Raw genomic sequence first — 18,604 nt, 5'->3', positions numbered from 1 at the left:
AAAACCTTTTTCAGTCAATTGTACTTCCAATCTTTCTTCTATTTTCATTAAAAAAATATATAAAAAAAAACATATATCTTAAATAATGAACTCGCATTCCTACCATGCGTATTCATGCGCTCAAAAGTTTCTTGGCCAATCGAACTCTCAAGCACGTGTACAAGTTTACTTTATCTGAATAAATACACGAGCATTTACCCCCATATATATACCAAAACTGTTGAAAAGTGAGTTTTACTTGGGGAGTGGATCAGACCACCTTCTCTTTAACTCTGACTTCCATCGAACCTCCTTAAGCTTCCCATCTACACCGTAATCTCTCTCCATAACGAGATTTATTCCTTCATCTGAGTACCACCCAACTCCAATACAAAGGATGCCATCCTTGTTTACGTCAACATAGCAAGTGACACCACCTGGAAGCCAAAGCATGGTGGCATCCTGCATGTCTAACATCTCTTCCTCTTTAAAGTAGACTAGATTTTCAGGCAAACTCCTCTTCTTTAAAGTTTCAGTACAGAGGTAGACATATGGGGTGCCATTGCTTTCCCCCAACGACACCTGCTCGCCAAATACCGGAGTAGCACTAATCTCGAACACCTTCCAGGAGCCAGTCAGCTCTGATTGTTGGGTACGCTTCCGCTGAGAAAATGGCTTCATATCAAACTCCTGATCACTGCTAATCATAATTTTATAATTAGTTTTCTCATGTAAAAGCGGAAGGTATAAAATGTTTACAAGTCAAACTCAAAATGGTAAAACCCGTGGAAATTAGGAAACCACGCACCTGAACAAAATAAAGGCTTCTTGGTTTATTTAAGGAACAATAAAACATGTACCCTTGTCATTTTCATTGAAGTAATGCCGACAGCATATTGCTGTGAAATCGAAGGCATTCAGGTCACCGAGTAATGTTTCCCAAGAAAGACTGATTAGTCAGAGTTGTGCCTATTGGTTAGAATCACCCATTTAGGCATTCAAGCTTTTGTGCATAAGACATTGGTTAGAAACATCTAGTATCAGCCAATCATTGAGATACGGTGTTATTTAATCGAAAGCAGTGTTACGTCATGAGATGTTAAGTCAAGTCTAAGAATGCACAGATTATAGAGGAAGTAAACGGTTCTCCTATATTTCCTGTAAAAGGAAATACTTCTTGACTAGTTCATCTTCATGTCATGGCAATATCTCTGACCCTAGGGTTTCAAAGAACATTTGGATATCTCCAACTCTGAAAAGTAATGACAAAAATAAATTGCAGTAATGCTTTTTCTTTTATATTGGCACCAGGTGTTTGGGAACAGCATCCTGACTAATCCCGGGGGTAATTGCAATAATGCATCCTTATACCCCTCAAAGAAAGAAAGGAAAAGAAGAAGAAGAAGCAAATAGCTTGAGCAGCTTATGTAAATGCCAAGTTCCATTTAATATCTTCCAGGCTAAATTCTTTCCTCTTTATGCATAGCTATTGAAATCAGGAGAAAATCTTTTCACATAGAGAAATTTCACTGATCTTCCACTGAACTGTAATTAAGGCGCCAGCATGGTAATGAGAAGCTTATTAGCTGCACCAATATCGGGCATCAATGGAGAAGCTATCGAGGGATTTCATATGGTTTAAGATTCCATCTCTACCAATACAATAACAATAGGTATCTAATCTAGTATATCAAATGACCATGATAGATTTTCATATTGTTTGATGTTTCTAATCGAACGAAGAGATCTGTTGAATTAGATTCATCTGATTATGAAAGATACATTGGAACAATAAGCATTTAAATTGTAAAAGTGAAGCATAACAGTACCTTTGGTCAGGAAGACTAGCAGGACTGACCCACTCTTCTTCATATATGGCTACTCTCATTATCTGTATGTCTGAACCACCATCATTGAATTCTATAGTGTGGATGATCCGAAGTCTTTTGTGGCAACCTTTTACCAAACACTAAGGAAAATCAAGAAACTCAATTTACATGCATTGAAATTGATTAAAAAAAAAAAAACTCCTGCAGTTTTGAAGCAACTCAATAGACAATAAAATATATATTTTTTTATATAAGTGCAATAGACAATAAAATATTTGAGGACATGGATATTTAAATGAGTGTTTTTTTAATCAGTAAATAAGAACTTTATTAGTAAGAAAATTAGGCATAGACCAAGTACACGGGACATATATTTAAACATGTTAGAAACTGTTTAAATATTTTCTTGGAATAGCTCTACTCTCTTTGGGAGAAAAAAAAGCAACAGACAAATCCTAAAATAAAGGAAACTAGAGTTTCAAATAACCAAAAGATAAAGCACCATTTATCGAGTCAATATCACATATTAATACACATGGTGTATATTAGTTAAATGAAATTATAGAGAAATCAGTTTCGCTCTGACACTGACACTCTAGACCTAAAGATCAATCAGTGACCAGCAAAAGTAATAGTTAAAAGTGTTAAACAACCTGTTATGCCACTCATAGAGGCAGCTATGGGAAAGTATTTTTCTTCTAACAATTATCTGCAAGTGTCAAGTTAAACTTACTTGTTCAAACTTCAAAATTGGAGAAAGGTAATATTTGGAATCATCAACTTCGATTGGAATATCAACGGGACCCCGAGAATAAGATCCATCCTGCCAATCAAAAAATTAGATATCACCTAAGCTAAACTCTCAACAGCATCATTTACTTCCTCCTGGCTCCATAGTACTCATTCTGTCATCAAAAGGGGGGACAACGGTAATCCATACCTCAAAAAAGACAAGACCAGGTTCATTAGCCATGACATCTTCTTCCATTACGTCACTGGATTTGAAGTCAAAAGACTCAAAATCAGGCAAAGTATAACTCGGTGTAGTTTTACTAGACATCACCTTTGTGGGTAATGATGCACCTCCAACTTCATGCTCTTCTTTACTTCTGTTACTGCCACCAAGTCCTTCACCATAAGGATTCAAAGTCACCCAATTTATCTTCCTCCGAATTTCAGATGTATGCCCTCCAGAAGGGGATGGTATTGCCTCAATGCATGAAACAGTATAGCAATCGTATAAGTTTTCATTCCTGTTTCCCATATCAATTGGCTCCATTTCAGCGGTGATGGGTGAAAATACTGCCCCCACACCCTTCCATATTCCACTGACACTACTAGCAAATGTATTCCACACTGGTTTTATCACAGGTTCCTGAGAGTATAAACCACCCTTCTCATTTGGTTAAACACTCCATGAGTCCAAGACAGCAAAAGTAGCTAGTAAAGTTCTATGTTAAGTATGCACTTACTCGTTGTATATAATAATTAAAATAATTCAAAAAAATATGTAAGCACTATATTTGACAATACTCATGCTTGATAATCAACCAAAAATCACCTAGTTTGAACATTAACCCTAAGCTTCAGCTCCTTCTGAATGTATTCTAGTTAATTCCCTACGTATAAAGGATTAAATTCTCGTCATTAATCCCATTTTATTTTATGATTAAGATACAAAATTATATATATCACCAATTCAAAGTTATAGTGTCTCTACTTCCTTTTCCTCGAATTTCAGAATTGGGAAATACTAATTTCTACCCTTCATTTTGCAACCTTTTCTCCATATCAGATCAAAGGAATCAGTAGAATATATCAAATTTCCACAATCTCAATTTATTATCTCCAACTTCAATTCAATACGCAGAGAGAGAAACACGTTCATATCGCAATCAATATTCGAGCATTAAAATCACCTGAGTTTACCGACGTATTCAAGATTTTAGAAAAGCCCCAATCCCTAAATTCCCAGAGTTAAGCATCCTATTCGCACCCCATAACTCCAAACTGAATAAAAATGACAGTACCTGAGTTTGTAGAACAGTCTCAACCTCCATTAGCATAGCACCAGAGACCACGACCCCAGCATCAGCACCACCGGGCTTAATTCTCTTCCTCCTGACCAGTCTCTTCCCCCTAGGCATTCTTCTACTGGCTTTCTCTTTCTCTCTCTCGTTCTCTGAGAGCTCGTTGTCCACACTCCACACATTATCCTTGTTTCCCTTCACGATTCTCAGACTCCGCTTGGGGGTAGAGGCTTTGTTGTTGCGACGGTGGTGGGGTTTGCGGGCCTGCGTGATAATAAGGCTTCTGAGGCTTCTTGGGTTTGGGAGAATGGAGGTGAAGACGGCTTGGGTGGATGAAATCGTGTGGGGAAATCCCATGTAACGGTGGTGGGTTGTGGCGCCTAACGTTTTGGAAAGCTCGAGTGTTGGGGTTGGCGATTGCATGTCTGAGGTTTGAGCAGAGAGAGAGAGAGAGAGATCAGAGAGAGACCACACCAGTGAAACGTATCGGATTGCAACTCGGTTGAAATCGAAACACCGGTTGCTGTATAAACGACGTGTTATGGAAAGGTTGTGTTTTCCTTAGACGACCTGTAGCACGTGTATCTGCCCGACATGGGCGGTTTGCTGAGTAATGGGCACAAAACTCAAGTTGGGTCAACTCGAATGGCCATTATGTGGGAAGCATTGCTCGTATGTCCATTCTTCCTTACACCAGTAAGGATTTGGGTAATAATACACTTATACGATTACGTTGATTAATTGAATTTATTGTTTTCTAAATTATACAAAAAGGTTATATTCTGAAATTTTTAATCTATATTTAAATAGCAAAAAAGAAAAAACTAGATAGTAAAATAGTAGTTAATGAGATTATGCAATAGTAAAAAAGGTGTAAGGGTATTCATTACGTTTAATCTTATATTTTTCTCATTATGTAAGATGTGACACATTTATTACTATTAAATAATAAATAATCATCCAATAAATGATAATCTAATGATAATAAATATACATCTTACATAATTCAATGAAAGTAAGATGTGAGTGTGGTGTATATAATTTTTCGTGAAGATAAACTATTACTAGCTTGTCTAAAATGCAGGCACGTGATATTTACGTCAGACTATTGTTGGCCTCTATATCCTGCATTGTTTACATGATATAATTTGATTTAAAAAATAAATTTTAAAATTTAAATTTTACTATTCAAATGATGTGAATGATATGTTCTACATACCAACTTGAGAATATAATAATTCTTAAGCCTTATCATAAAAATATTAGATCATTTATCATTCAAAAATCTATTACTTTCTCATCTCAAATTAATTTTTCTCCAGCTCAATAGTAAAGAGTGAAATTGATGTTAAAGAGAACGGATGAAGACTTTCCAAGCTGCAAGTTGCCATTTTCTTTTCAGATAAGGTGGGCTATACCATTGACTTAACATGTAAAATGGGTGGCTGTAAATGGACTTTTAGGCCTTTCTATTTGCAGATAGAATAGCAGAGAAATAGGTGGCTGTACCATTGACTTAACATGTAGATACTTAATGTGTACAATGTAAACAACAGCAATCAACTACTAATATCATGCTAAAAAAGTCAGCTCTATGTTATAACTCTATTCTATATAAATGAAAGAAACCAATAGAAAGAGGTATTCAAACCTTTTGACACCTATAAGGTCTAACACAAACTGGTTTGGATCCTTCATAAAGTTCAATATGGTGGTCTTGAGTCCTAATGGGTGGTAATCCTATGGGAGTTTCAAAAACAGATTTAAATTGATCCAAAACGGCTTGTATTTGGGGTTGAAGATCTATAGAATGAATATGAGATTCAGGACCTTCAATAAGCTGTAACATGGTACCTCTTTTATCAATCTTAGTAGCTCTCTCAAATTATTCACCTTTCATTAGTGATAATGCAGTAGAGTTGAGACCTTGAAGAGTAATATTTTTGCCAAGGAATTTAAAAGCCATAGATAACCTAGAAAAGCCCCACAAAATAGACCCAAGTGTCTTCAACCACTGGACTCCTAAAACCACATCACAACCATCTAATGTTATTACGTAAAATTATATAGAAAATGTGATACATTGCATTTGAAATTCAACTATCTTGGTGATTCCTTCGCTGCACAATGCCTCCCTAGTCCCCTTGATCGATAGTCCTGTAGTGTGGTAGACTAGAATGTGGGCCTTGGTTATCATAAAGGAATCCACAAGATTGTGGGTGCTTCCAATGTCTATTAAATAACAATCCTTACTCTATTGATTTGTCCGATCATTCTCATAGTGCGTGGGTTTGGTGATCCTGAGATCGCATGGATTGAAATTTTTAGGGTTGATCTGTTTTTGTGGACTTTGACTTCTTCACCAAAATGCTTAGAGTTGGACCCACCTTCTTCAATAAGCGGAGGTATAGATTTGGTATCTTTTTCATCCCTTAAGTCTTCACATTCCATGATGAACAACTTAGCTGGACAACATTTATGTCCTGGTGCCCACTTGTCATCACAATTAACAACCTTTATCCATTCTTTCATTCATTTGAGTATGAGACATCCTTTGCACTAGTACAGTAACCTTGGTAGTAGGAGAATGAAGAGCCAAAGAGGTCTTTGGAGGTCCTGGACCCATTTTAACTACCCTCCTTAATGCTATCACATTTTCCTCTTGCATTTTTGTAATGCCAAATGAACTTAATAAAGATTGAGACTGCATCATTTGAACTATGTAATGAATATCCTCCCAAAATATAGCTGAGCTTGTAAGGCTCCACTAACCCATGAAGCTAGTTGGAGAGATACTTAAACTCACATTTCTATGCCTCCACCGTAGTGGTTTGCAGCGGCTTAGTTAGAGCCTTCATTGGATCCTCATAAGTTGAAGATCCAAAACGGGTCAGCAATGCACAAACAAAAATGTTCCAGCTAGAAAATCCACCTGAGAATTCCGATTCTTGAAACTATGTAAAAGTCTTCCATTCCATATGGAAGGAAGCTAACAAAACATGGTGCTAGGGTGAAGTTGGTGATAACTAATGAATTGGATAGCTCTGTAGAGCCATCCATTTGGGTCTTCCCCATCAAAACGTGGGAAACTCCAAACGTACAGCCTTAGTTTGAATGCCACCAGAATCTTCAAAAAGAGGGTTGCTGCTGTGTAGAACATGACTACCCATAGGTTCTTCAACCTATTTTCCCACTTATTTTATCAAAATCTCCAAATTGCTTGCTACGACGTGTAACTGTTGAACTTACCCAACTACCACCTGATGTAAAGAATCATGAGTTTTTTTATACGAATCTTGAACCTGTCTAATAGCCTCTAAAGACTCAGTTAGTTGTGAAGAGTGAGTACCAATGTTACCCTCAGCTATGGATTGATCGACTCTGTATATTACCGTTATGAACAACATAGAAATGAATACAGAATGATAGTGATATGACTCGAGATGATCAGTCTCTTAATAATTACTTGTAGTAAATTTCTTTGTCATTTTCATTAACTGAACGAATATTTAAAAGTGACAACTAATCCCTAATTACAGGAATCAAAACAACCTCTAAAATAATGCAAAACATAGACTCAACAAAACAACAAACTCAACAACAGACTTTCACTTTGACGAGGTCAAAGACCATGGCGTGTGCACTTTATTAACAACCGACTTGACTTGACAACTAAGCAACTCAACTGTCGTAACTATAAGCCAATTATGTGGACTATATGCCAACTAACGTAGGCCATGGGCTGTGGCCCGTTACATATTCCGATCCCTATCTCGTCCGTTTCTGTGCACTTTTCGTCCGAATCAAATTCCATTTCCTCGATCTTTTTCGGAAGTGATAGGATTTTTTATTTTTTTTTAAAAAAATTTATTGTTTTTCGCATACTGCGATTCCGGTGAGTTTTGGACTGTTTCTTGCTGGTTTCTTCTCCGGCATTCCCCTTATTCGAACTGTACGGAAAGGATCGTAGCGGTTTCCATCCGGTTTCGGTGAATTTTTGTTGCAGCAGTGTAACTTTTTTTGGCTAGAGTTTGACTAGACTGTTGGCTTGAATTCCGGTTGTGGATCGCTGAGGAAGATAATTTTTAGGGTTTTTGAGGTTGTCGGTGAAGGTAGTGATGGTGTAGACTATTGAGGTGAATATGGACGATAGAGGAGGGTCATTTGTCGCTGTCAGGAGAATTTCTCAAGGCCTGGAGAGAGGCAACACCTGCCATTCAACTTCCGGTAGTTTTTCCTCCGAGTCAATTCCCTTTCTTTTCTAACTGTCTCCAACTTTCTCTCTCTAGAAGGTATCGCCTCTCCCCAAAAGTTTCCCTCCCCCTTTCCCCCTCTCCCTGAACTTGTATCTTCTATTCTTTTTTGAGGTTTGGATCTGTGACTTGGAAGTGACTCTTGGATATATAACCCTAGTATAAGTGAAGTTCTACGCTGACTTCATGTCTTCTGCCATTCTAGTTTGCTGTGGTGGGTGAAATTTTGAGATTGCAACTGTATATATCATAATTTCTTATTTCATATGCATTTTTATTGTAGATATTGTATGAATTTAGTGCCTGCGAAGCTCATGAGAGCGAGACTGTGATGATGACAATGTCGGTTACTCGCTTGTACGTCCATGTTATATTGGATTGATTTTTCATACAAATCAATGGCAGTAGATGGTGACTATAAAATCTTATTAGTGTGCCTGTGGAAGATGGTATCTAAAACGAGCTCATTGATCCGTTATGTTGGATCATTTTGTTGTTTGATTCCAATTTTCAACTGTTTCTGTTGCAAAAACTGTTTCTACTTTTTGACAGCACTTATAAAAAAAAATTCAACCGTTTCTGTGCATTTCGTGCTGCATGGGGTTCTGACTTGTCGAATTTGATTTTACCTTCTGCTACTACATGATGCTTTCTAATTTGTGGTATGTATAATTAGTTTGTTCATTGCTTTTACCTCATGACATGGTCTGATTTTGCCTCTTTTTTTTTAATAAATATTTTTGTATCCTCAAATCAATTCTCGCCTCTTAGTAGTCCTAAAATACTTTTGCATCTATTGGCTTGTTGGAAAGGATATATTGGCGGCCATCATATTGCTTATATTTGGAAGATGATTCCTCTATACTTTGCTTGTAACTCTCACTAGTTCTTAGTTGTAACCTGGCATGATCTTTGTATACCTCTAGTGTACTCAGGCTTTGCCTTTTTCATTAATAAAATTTACTTTTACCTATAAAAAAAAAAAGGTGGTGCTTATGGTTAGAAAGGAATGAATGTTGTTTTGATGACAGAGAATGTTCATTGGGAGAATTTGGAAAGTTTTTCTTTTGAACTCTTTGCTTTTGGGCGAAAACTCTTGTTATTGAATGGGGACATTTTAAATGCTTCTTTTTTAGACTTTGCTTGTTCCTAGTCCATAGCTTGTATTTAGGTGTTTCCATTTTCTATACTTCTTGTGTACTTGGGTTATGCCTAATTACTTGCATTAATAAGATCTCTTTTTACTTATAAAAAAAAAAAAGTACTTTTGTGTCTTCCCCCAAAAAATTTGGTCTAATTATTATTCATTAGTGGACTCCACATTAATATAAAGCCAAATTTTAATATTACTTATCAATATATATATATATATAAACCCAAAAAAAGTCAACCATTTAAAAAAATTCTTAAATATTTTGATGTGCAATCATGGACTAAAAATATGCAGCTGAACACTTTAGAAACTTGATTTTCATTAGTGGGTAATTTTATTTGTTGCAGCTGAAGTTGTGGCAGGATCGGCAGCATGGCTTGGCCGAGGTCTTTCTTGTGTGTGCGCACAAAGAAGGGAGAGTGATGCTCGCCCTTCATTTGACTTAACCCCTGGCCAGGTTTTTTTTAATGATTTGATTAATTAGCAGTAGTTATGTACAACTGCATCAGTTTCTTTAATGTTCTGTTTGGGGACCCATTCAATTCTAGTCTCTAGTTTTCAAGGGGAAAAAAATGAAACAGTTATGTTATTACACTTCGGGAGATATTTGGATTATCTATTAACCAGCAAAGTAATAAAAACTAAGACCTCATTTGGGGAATGAGATAAGATGAGAAATCCGTGAATAGTATTAAAATGATTTGAGTTCAGATGTTTTATTGGGTTTTGGAAAGGGGGAGAGAAAAGGTTGAATAAAAATATTATAAAGTTAAAAATTGTTGGATATAATTTTTGTTTTGGAATTTGAAAAGCTAAATTGTTTTTGTGTTTTGGAAACTTCCGAGGGTGAGGTGCATAGGACCGGGGTTTACTCTACAAGGGTGGGTCTGAAAGGCCCTGCCTTGGAAAGGTTTCCCGACATAAAAAAAAAAAAAATTATAAAAAAAAAGAAGTTTTTTTGTGTTTTGTTTGGAAGTTTTGGAAATTTGTAATGATTAGATGAAAAAGTGGAAGATTTGAAGTTGAAAAATGTTTATGTTTGAGTATGTTTGGTAAAGAAATCATGAGAAATTTTGAGATGAGATGGTTTATGTTCCCAAACAAGGCCTAATTTAATAATTTAAACATTTGACAAGTCGATTAATACTAGAAGAAACATGGTCTGATGTTTTTTATCTTGGTGCTCCTGGATAGTGGATACCATATTATTGGATAGTAGTCCGATATTTTTAGTTCTTAGTTTCATCCACATTGAAATTGGTGTACAAAGGCTAGTTCATTTTTTGGGCAATCTAACTTACATTGGGCTTTCACAAGTCTATTTGAGGATTTTGGAGGCCCACTTCAGGTTCTTGAAATCTTGCATTTCTGTTGTTCTGTTGTAACTCTCCTCTACGAGGCAACCTTCCTCTGGTTCACCAACCCAAGGTTATGAGAGGCACTTTGAAAATCAATACGGGCCTTCACTTCTATGTTTGTTGAGGGATATAATGCACAATCATAGTGCCCTTTGGACAGCTTCTATAGGCTTCAGTGAGCTTAATTTATGTGATTTTCTTGTATCTTTTGTATACATCATGTGTACTTCGACTGATTGCGCCTTTTGTGCTTTTAATGATAGTATTTTTTATAAGTAAATTACTTTAAAAAAAGTGTCATCCTGACATTACCACATGGACAGTTTTAATGCCATTTATTGTTTTTTTTTTAATATAAGTAATGTCATTTAGTTATATGTCCCATTCATTTTTGTTTACTGCTTGTCTCTGATGCTTGCAGTTTCTTGGATGTATTCCACTCATCGAACCATCATCCATTTACATTTTTCTCCTTTATTAAATGTCATTGGGAGTTGCAAGTTTGGTGTGGAATGTACCAGGCTGATGTGGAAACACGTCATGCTAATGAAAATTGATTATGAACTAATATTGTGGCTAATTGATTTACCTATTAGCCTTATCCCACATACGGCGGTTTCTGCCATTATTGATTTACCTATCAAAAAAACAATATTGTGGCTAATTTTGAATTTGTAGTGTCTGGTATCCCTGATTTTGAAGTTTTATAAGGCCTTGCCACTGGCTTTTGGGTTTTGTGCATCCTTATGCCCTGCCATATGTATGAAACTGTAACACCCTGTTCCCGTAGGATAGAGACGTTACTAACATACATAATATAATGCCCGGTAAAGAGACTCGATATTCTGAAATTAAGTATGGTGTGTGAAGTGTGAGGATGATAAGAAGAATTTTCCTTCTGAAATACCTCATTTATTGAAAATATTAATTGAAAAGAACATAAATAGTCTCTGGAACTTGAAACTGAAAATGAAGTAAAACATAAACTAGTCTTAAATAAGACTAGTTATTGAAATGACGTAAAAGAAAGCTAATCATTGTGTAATTGACACTTATTCTTGTCTAAGTCTTTATACTAGAACTATTCCTGGCCATCCATCTCTGCGTCATCATAATCGCCATCTGTGGCAATAAAACATAGAAGAAAACAGAAAGACAAACAACAACAAAATGAGTCGAATACTCAGTAAATAGCACATCATACCGTAAAATATTATTTAGCTTAGCATAGACTTAATTTTCGAAAGACTCTTCAAACAACATATATCGTTCATACTCTTATAATCATAACTTAATTTAATACATGCATATATCGTCATAGATTCTCATAGCATGTCTATACACCATTAACATGAGTAGAAAAATACATAATCATCGTAAACATGTAATGTGAATGCATGAATAACTTGTTTATCTTGTGTTTAATGTAACATATGATGAACCATGCTTGAGTCCGTGGCACCCCATAACTTATCATGTAGTGAAATACGCTTGAGTTCATGTTTCACTTAACTTGCATAACATGGAGTGAAACACGCTTAAGTCCATGTTTCACTTAACTTGCATAACATGGTGTTTCACTTCACTTAAATGGCATGGAGTAAAACACGCTTCAATCCGTGTTTCACTTAACTTGCATAACATGGAGTGAAGCACGCTTGGGTCCGTGTTTTACTTAATTTGCATAACATGGGGTAAAACACGTTTGAGTCCGTGTTTTACTTAACTTGCATGACATTGAGTGAGACACGCTTGAGTCCGTGTTTCACTTAACTTGTGATAACCACGCTTAAGTCTGTGATACCGTCTTAGCATAACTTGAGGTAAACAAGTTTGGGTCCGTGTTACCTTAAAATGTTTATCTTTCTTAATGCATGAGAACTTTCTTGGACTTCATGGACTTTTCTAGCATGGCATATTCTTGTACATGGCATGGCATAACATGATATATTCTTATACATGGCATTTCTTGTACATGGTGTAGCATAGCATGACATGATCTAATAGCATGACATGATCTAACATAATTTAAACACTTTATGACATTTCATGGCATACACGATCTAAGTACTACATGAACATAGCATACATGATCTAAGTACTTACATGAACATGGCATACATGATCTGGTTATTTTATTACATGGCATACTTGACTTAAATTATTACATTAACATTTCATGGCATATGTGACTTGAATACTATGTGAACATTACATGGCATACGTGACTTTTTAATAACATTCAGTTCATCAAGCAACAAAACCATACATACAAGTATCATGTTATAATACGTCAAAGATCTTGAAAGGAATCTAACCTTGACTTGGCTCTTAGCATAGCGTAGATAACCATCATAAGCACATTGTATTTTCATACAAAACAATAATATTTACAGTACACATGCATTTATATGATCATACTATTTACCTCTTAGTGCTGTTTCCTAATTTTCAACTTGTAGCGCGTTACCTATACGAGATGATAATCGTCACTAATATTCTAGGAAAATATATCATAGCATTCTAAGTACTAAGAATCATGCCATAGATTAATTCAACAATTATTCAGCCATACTAAATTAATATATAATATTATTTAAAACTCATAACATATTCTTTGGTCTTCTATTTAAAAATATAACATAATAAATTTACACAATCCGATCTGACCAGCCAAAGAGAAAATTGACTAAAATAATAGGTTCCATAGTATTCATTAAAATATAGTTTAAGACATACTTTCAATCCCTTAAATATACTCTAATAAAAGTAAATTGTAAAACTTGTTCTGATTTGAAGCAGCCCAGCCTCAAATAAAGAAAATAACTCATTCAAAGTTACTAAAACAATTTCAGTACACAAAGAATCAGCCCACTTAAAATACTATTAGTTTCTAAAAGAAAAGTTGAGTCCAATACATGGTACGGCCCTTTGGGCATTCTTGTAAAATAAAAGGCTCTAGGCTGAATGGGACTAAGGCCCAAAGGCCTGTTTTAGTTTCAGATAAGTGAAGCCCTATGTGTGGAAAACACACGGGCTGAAAACTGAAAAAACAGAGAGGGAGGAGAGTGAGTGTGGCAGCAGTGGGTTACCGGAGGAAGTGGGTTCGATGGGGTTGAGCTGGTTGGCAATTTCTGGCACCGTGGGTGGTGCTCCGAAGTCCTGGGGTGGTCGGCGGTGGCTGGCAGAAAACCAGGCCCATGCGTGTGAGTTTTTCCTCTCCGTGTAAACTAGATTTATTTTTTTCTTTTAGTGTGGTGAATCTGAGTGTATCGTGGGATTTTATAGATGAGGGAAGGAGTTTTTTACCTGGTCTTCAAGAGATTAGGTTAGGTCTGGTTTGAGTGTTGGTTCTAATCTAGGAATCTTTTTAAATTGAAACTCATCCGATGACAACAGAGGAACCAAGATAAGAGAAAACTACCTTATGAGCTAAAAACTCTATTTAATCTGGTCTACTATCCCATTTGAAAAATAATAAGAACCCGATAAAATAGAAGTAAATAATAAAAAGAAATAAAATAATAAAATAATAATTATATATAAATAGATAAATAAATAAATACTAACTAAATTAATCTTAAGTCCTATTCTAGGCTCGTATGTTACAGAAACTGTCCACCTATTCTGGTGGGGCATTTTTTTCACATTTGGCACTGTTTGAAATTGGCATGAACTTTTTATATACCTTTAACTTTGTTGTGGTTTCTTATATTTGATGAACATCTACCTTAGCTCAGCAAAGTCATGGTGCTTCCTTTTTTTGTTTTTAATGACAGTTTTGTCATCTTATTCCTCTATCATCATTGCTTGTGAATCGTTTAAGTTTTGAACTTGTCTTTCAAACTACTCTCTATGATTTATTGTGATTTGTATCAGTTCGACTTTGGTGTTGTCAGGAGGAACGCTTGCAGAGGCTGCAGAGTCGTTTAGATGTTTCCTATGATTGTTCAATCCCTGAGCACCAGGTACCCCTTTGGCTGCTATCATGTTTAAATTCTTGGAAGTAGATTTGGTTTTCGGGTTAATTGATAGATTATGTGGGTGTGTAATTTGCATGAATTCCGACATTTTCTATCCTTATGGTTCAGTAGTTTGTTAAATATACTTGGAATATCTGTACATTTAGACAAAGATTTGTTAAACACACATGGATCATCCATAAAATCCAGTAGAAAAATATTGAATTGTGAATGCTCTAATGTTTATATGCCTTCTCTTTATTTCAGGAAGCTTTAAGGGCTTTATGGAATGCTGCCTTTCCTGAAGTAGAACTCCGTGGTCTTATATCTGAGCAGTGGAAAGATATGGGTTGGCAGGGCAAGGATCCATCAACAGATTTTAGGTAGATATTATCTGTTTCCTATTGCTTTTAGGATTAAATACAAATTTTTATGCACATAAACTACAAGGTGTTTTATACTTTGTACCTGCTCAACTACCATCAAATGTCAAACTGTGCCCTTTATTGAGATTTGATGTGACATTCAATATTATGTCAGAGCTTATTTCTTGTGAGCTTAGCAGTTAGAATTGGATGAAGGGTGCTACTTGCCAGTTCCTAGCCTTTTGAGGGTATAATGTGTCAGTTTTGGAAGTTTAGTTTGCAAAGTGTAAAACCCTTGATAGTTTTGGGATTAAAAGTGTATTTAACCCTTGTTTTAATTTTGGTTTTCCTTTTTCTCCTCTAATTAATTGAATTTTGATTTTTGTCTGGTAGAGGTGGTGGTTTCATATCATTGGAGAATCTGTTGTTCTTTGCCAAGAATTTTCCGGTATAGCCTGTTTCTTATATTGTTCTCTATACCTCTCCTGCTTCTTTTCCATAACTATTTCTAATGTTTTCAAATAGATGTTTTGATATATGGCAATGCTTTTGTTACCAACAATTTTGAAGAAATTTGATGATACAAAATGGAGCACTTTTGAATTCTATAAGAGATGAGCTTCCTTCTACATTGCAGTGAATGGGAGAACTAATGCCACTTGTTTTTTCTTGTTAAATTAATTGCATAACATTTCCTCTAAATATGGCAAAATTGGCTAGATGCTTTTTTCTTATACTAGTTACAAATTCGGTGTGATGTGCAAGAATAATTTAAGATATTTAATTTAAAATATATAGTTCTGTTTTACTTTAGCATGTATTTAGGTGTACTCACTTGTATACATCCTGTGTACTTGGGCTATGACTATTTACTTGAAATAAAATATCTTATTAACTAAAAAAAATAGCATATATAATTTTTAAAATATTTTTTACTATAAAATGTTTTAAAGATTTATAAAATTTTTAGATTCATTTTATACCCTCTACTGCAAAAAAAAAAAAAAAAAAAGAAAAGAAAAGAAAAGGAAGAAAGAAAGAAAGAAAGAAAAGAAAAAAAGCTGAGTAACTCATCTTTGTGAATCCATTTGTTTTTGCAATATCATCCAATAATGAAGTCAGTCACATCTCAATAACCTTTCTCATGTTTATTTTTCTCTTTGAAAGACACGTTTTGAAAACTAAAAGACTGCTAATTTTGAATAAAAGAGCTCAAAGGAAAGGGAAGAAAGCTAGACGATTAAAACATGCAAAAGGGCAACAGAAACCACTGGAATTTAGTAGTTGCTTCTTTGTTGGCTATGAAATATGTTTTCTTTTTCCCCCCAGCAAATTTAGAAACCTTGGTAAACCCACTTGCCTTGTGATTTTTCACATTATCGTTTCTGTTGAATGATGAAGTATTTTGGAGGGCAATTACATTTCCTTCCCCAAGATAAACAATGATCCTGTTAATTTATATATTTTTTAGCCTCCTTATGCTCTGGACTGAAGTTCTGCTTGACATAAGTAACCTGAGCAAATGATATTAGGTTATTTCATACATATACCTCAAGTACACCACTGCCTTGCATTCCATTAGAGTCTGGTAGTATGAAATAGTTCATAAATTTTGGACATTGGAAGTGTTGTGGGTTATTTTACTGAAGTGTCTTTTCAAGTTTTTCATGCTGACAACAGGGTGTGGGAAGTTTTATATCTTGTGTGGTACTGGATGCATATCACCGGCTATTCTGTGTGCCTCATCAACTTGTTTTTATTTCTGGAGTTGTGGCACTCTCCCAACTAGATTAATTTTTAGAGTCAAGCAAGTTTAAGTACGGCCTTATATGCAGCTCTTGATTATTTTTGCTCTTGAAGCTTACTGAACCTTTAAATCTAGAAAACCTTCCAGGATCTTCTCCAAAAGCAGGAAGGTGATCGGTCAGTGTGGGAATACCCATTTGCTGTAGCTGGTGTGAACATCACATTCATGCTTATTCAGATGCTTGATCTGGAAGCAGGTTAATATATTTTATCTTGTTCAATTCGTGTTGTGAGCAATTATCTGCTTTTTTGTTTTGTTTGGGCAGGAGGGGCACTGAAATAGAATTCTTGGTACTTCTACGATGTTATGGATTTTAATATTTTATATTTGATAGAGATCTCTGTCGATGTATCTTTGTAAACTTCTGAAATGATTGTGTCCTAAAGTATGGTGGTGGGTAAAAATGTCAAATTTGAGAGGTGCACCTATGGGTTTTTTGTCTTTCAATCAAGTAATTTAAATAGGAATTTAATGCTTTTCATCAGTTGATTGTGTGCATCAACTCTACAGTCAAACCGCGGACACTGGTGGGAGCAACATTTTTGAAGTTTCTTGCAGGTAATATTTCTTGGTTCTTAGTGTGTACTGCTTATTCTACATTGTCGTTTATGGAAGTTGGTGTAGAGCTTATATGGGAAGAAGCTCTACTTTCACCTAGTTCATCATTCTTTTCTGAATGCAAAATTTGTAGGATTTGCTGATCCACCACATTAAAAAATCATTTCTGATATGAATGCTCAATATTCTGTACTTAATCAGCTTTTTCCATTTAATTATACCTTACTGTTAGCTATTTGAAGTACTAATGTTAAAAAAAAATCTTAATGCTTTTGCCTGGCAGAAAGTGAATCGGCATTTGATCTGCTCTATTGCATCACGTTCAAGCTGATGGATCATCAGTGGCTTTCTATGCGAGCATCATATATGGATTTCAATGTATGTTCTCTCCAGCCAAAAAATATCCTTGTAGATATAGGAAAGGTCTATGAAGAGAACGTCTCAGTTACCTGAGTACTTTGTAGATAGGCAGTATCATGGACTAACAGACTAAAGTAGAGCCTCATGAAAGTAAAGCCTATTGCTTAATAATAGCTGGAATAAACCTTTCTGGAGTAGTGGTACTCTGGATGCATAGATGCTATGTTTATATTGCAGCAGAGGCTATTCACCTGACTGCTTTTATGATTATATTCTTTTATTGCGTGTAATTTTTCATGATAAGTTGTGTTATCGTAACTTTATATATATATATATATAAAGGAAAAATAGTTTTCACTCAATATAAAGGCAATTAATGCCTTACAGGCGGTGATAATTTAATGTGTTCCTTACAGGCGGTGATGAAATCGACACGTCGTCAGCTGGAACAAGAGCTATTGCTTGAAGACATAACAAGCTTGGAACAGTTGCCATCATACGGCCTTCTTTCCCAATAGTTTTACAGTTCGCAGATTTAACATAATGGCATTTAACAACAACATTCGGTGGAGACGCTTGTTCTTGTGACGGCAAGATTTATCGCATTGTTGGAGACACTCATTTTTAGGTAAATGGTATGTTGTTGTATATGATATGTTGCTTCTCGTTTCAAATACTGCTTGATTTCTTCACCACAGCATGGTACCATTTGGTTCCGCAAAGGGTGGGTTTCCACTTTCCAGAGTTTGTAAGGCCGAGAAAGTACGAAAAACTGATTTCAAGCAGCAAGTTTAAATGCCGCTCCACAGTTGACTTCTCTAAAACATTTTTGTAATTTCAAAACGTTTGGGCACCAATGTGGGATTTCGTTTTGAATAAATGGTGGTGTCCCATCTTGGGCACCAAAATGCAAAGAAACCTCATTTTACATGTATTGTTTTTGGGCATCT

General features: G+C 35.5%; 2 protein-coding genes across 4 annotated transcripts; one reads left to right on the top strand and one right to left on the bottom strand.

Moving 5' to 3' along the window:
* Window positions 1-18: 18 nt before the first annotated feature.
* LOC122294222 lies at window positions 19-4,353 on the bottom strand. The gene is made up of 5 exons (XM_043102791.1): window positions 3,839-4,353; window positions 2,749-3,183; window positions 2,542-2,631; window positions 1,809-1,948; window positions 19-676 (listed from the first exon to the last, which is right to left on the bottom strand). Exons 1-5 carry the CDS (start codon window positions 4,259-4,261, stop codon window positions 235-237), a joined length of 1,530 nt encoding a protein of 509 aa, XP_042958725.1. The 5' UTR covers window positions 4,262-4,353; the 3' UTR covers window positions 19-234.
* Window positions 4,354-7,577: 3,224 nt separating this feature from the next.
* LOC122294079 (ELMO domain-containing protein A-like) lies at window positions 7,578-18,584 on the top strand. Of its 3 annotated transcripts, XM_043102538.1 has the most exons (10): window positions 7,578-8,065; window positions 8,206-8,305; window positions 9,592-9,701; window positions 14,502-14,570; window positions 14,832-14,947; window positions 15,323-15,377; window positions 16,812-16,932; window positions 17,247-17,294; window positions 17,578-17,672; window positions 18,071-18,584. In XM_043102538.1, exons 2-10 carry the CDS (start codon window positions 8,278-8,280, stop codon window positions 18,170-18,172), a joined length of 744 nt encoding a protein of 247 aa, XP_042958472.1. In that variant the 5' UTR covers window positions 7,578-8,065; window positions 8,206-8,277; the 3' UTR covers window positions 18,173-18,584. The 3 variants fall into 3 exon arrangements, with proteins under 3 accessions (XP_042958472.1, XP_042958471.1, XP_042958470.1); XM_043102537.1 differs by lacking the exon at window positions 8,206-8,305 and having other exon boundaries at window positions 16,824-16,932; XM_043102536.1 differs by lacking the exon at window positions 8,206-8,305 and having other exon boundaries at window positions 7,580-8,065.
* The last annotated feature ends 20 nt before the right edge of the window (window positions 18,585-18,604 follow it).

Source organism: Carya illinoinensis, chromosome 14 (genome assembly GCF_018687715.1).
Source record: "Carya illinoinensis cultivar Pawnee chromosome 14, C.illinoinensisPawnee_v1, whole genome shotgun sequence".
Classification (NCBI taxonomy): Eukaryota; Viridiplantae; Streptophyta; class Magnoliopsida; order Fagales; family Juglandaceae; genus Carya; species Carya illinoinensis.
The sequence above is the reverse complement of the archived record's forward strand: the minus strand, read 5'-3'. Positions and strand labels throughout refer to the sequence as shown.

Bases quoted from the DNA above. Each gene is read 5' to 3' on its own strand.
- LOC122294079 (XM_043102536.1), top strand. From the start codon at position 7,981: ATGGACGATAGAGGAGGGTCATTTGTCGCTGTCAGGAGAATTTCTCAA. The intron at 15,378-16,811 runs GTATAGCCTGTT...CTTTAAATCTAG, and splicing joins TCTTTGCCAAGAATTTTCCG to AAAACCTTCCAGGATCTTCT. The intron at 17,295-17,577 runs GTAATATTTCTT...TTTGCCTGGCAG, and splicing joins ATTTTTGAAGTTTCTTGCAG to AAAGTGAATCGGCATTTGAT.
- LOC122294222 (XM_043102791.1), bottom strand. From the start codon at position 4,261: ATGCAATCGCCAACCCCAACACTCGAGCTTTCCAAAACGTTAGGCGCC. The intron at 3,184-3,838 runs GTACTGTCATTT...TTATACTCTCAG, and splicing joins AGACTGTTCTACAAACTCAG to GAACCTGTGATAAAACCAGT. The intron at 2,632-2,748 runs GTATGGATTACC...TTTGATTGGCAG, and splicing joins CTGGTCTTGTCTTTTTTGAG to GATGGATCTTATTCTCGGGG.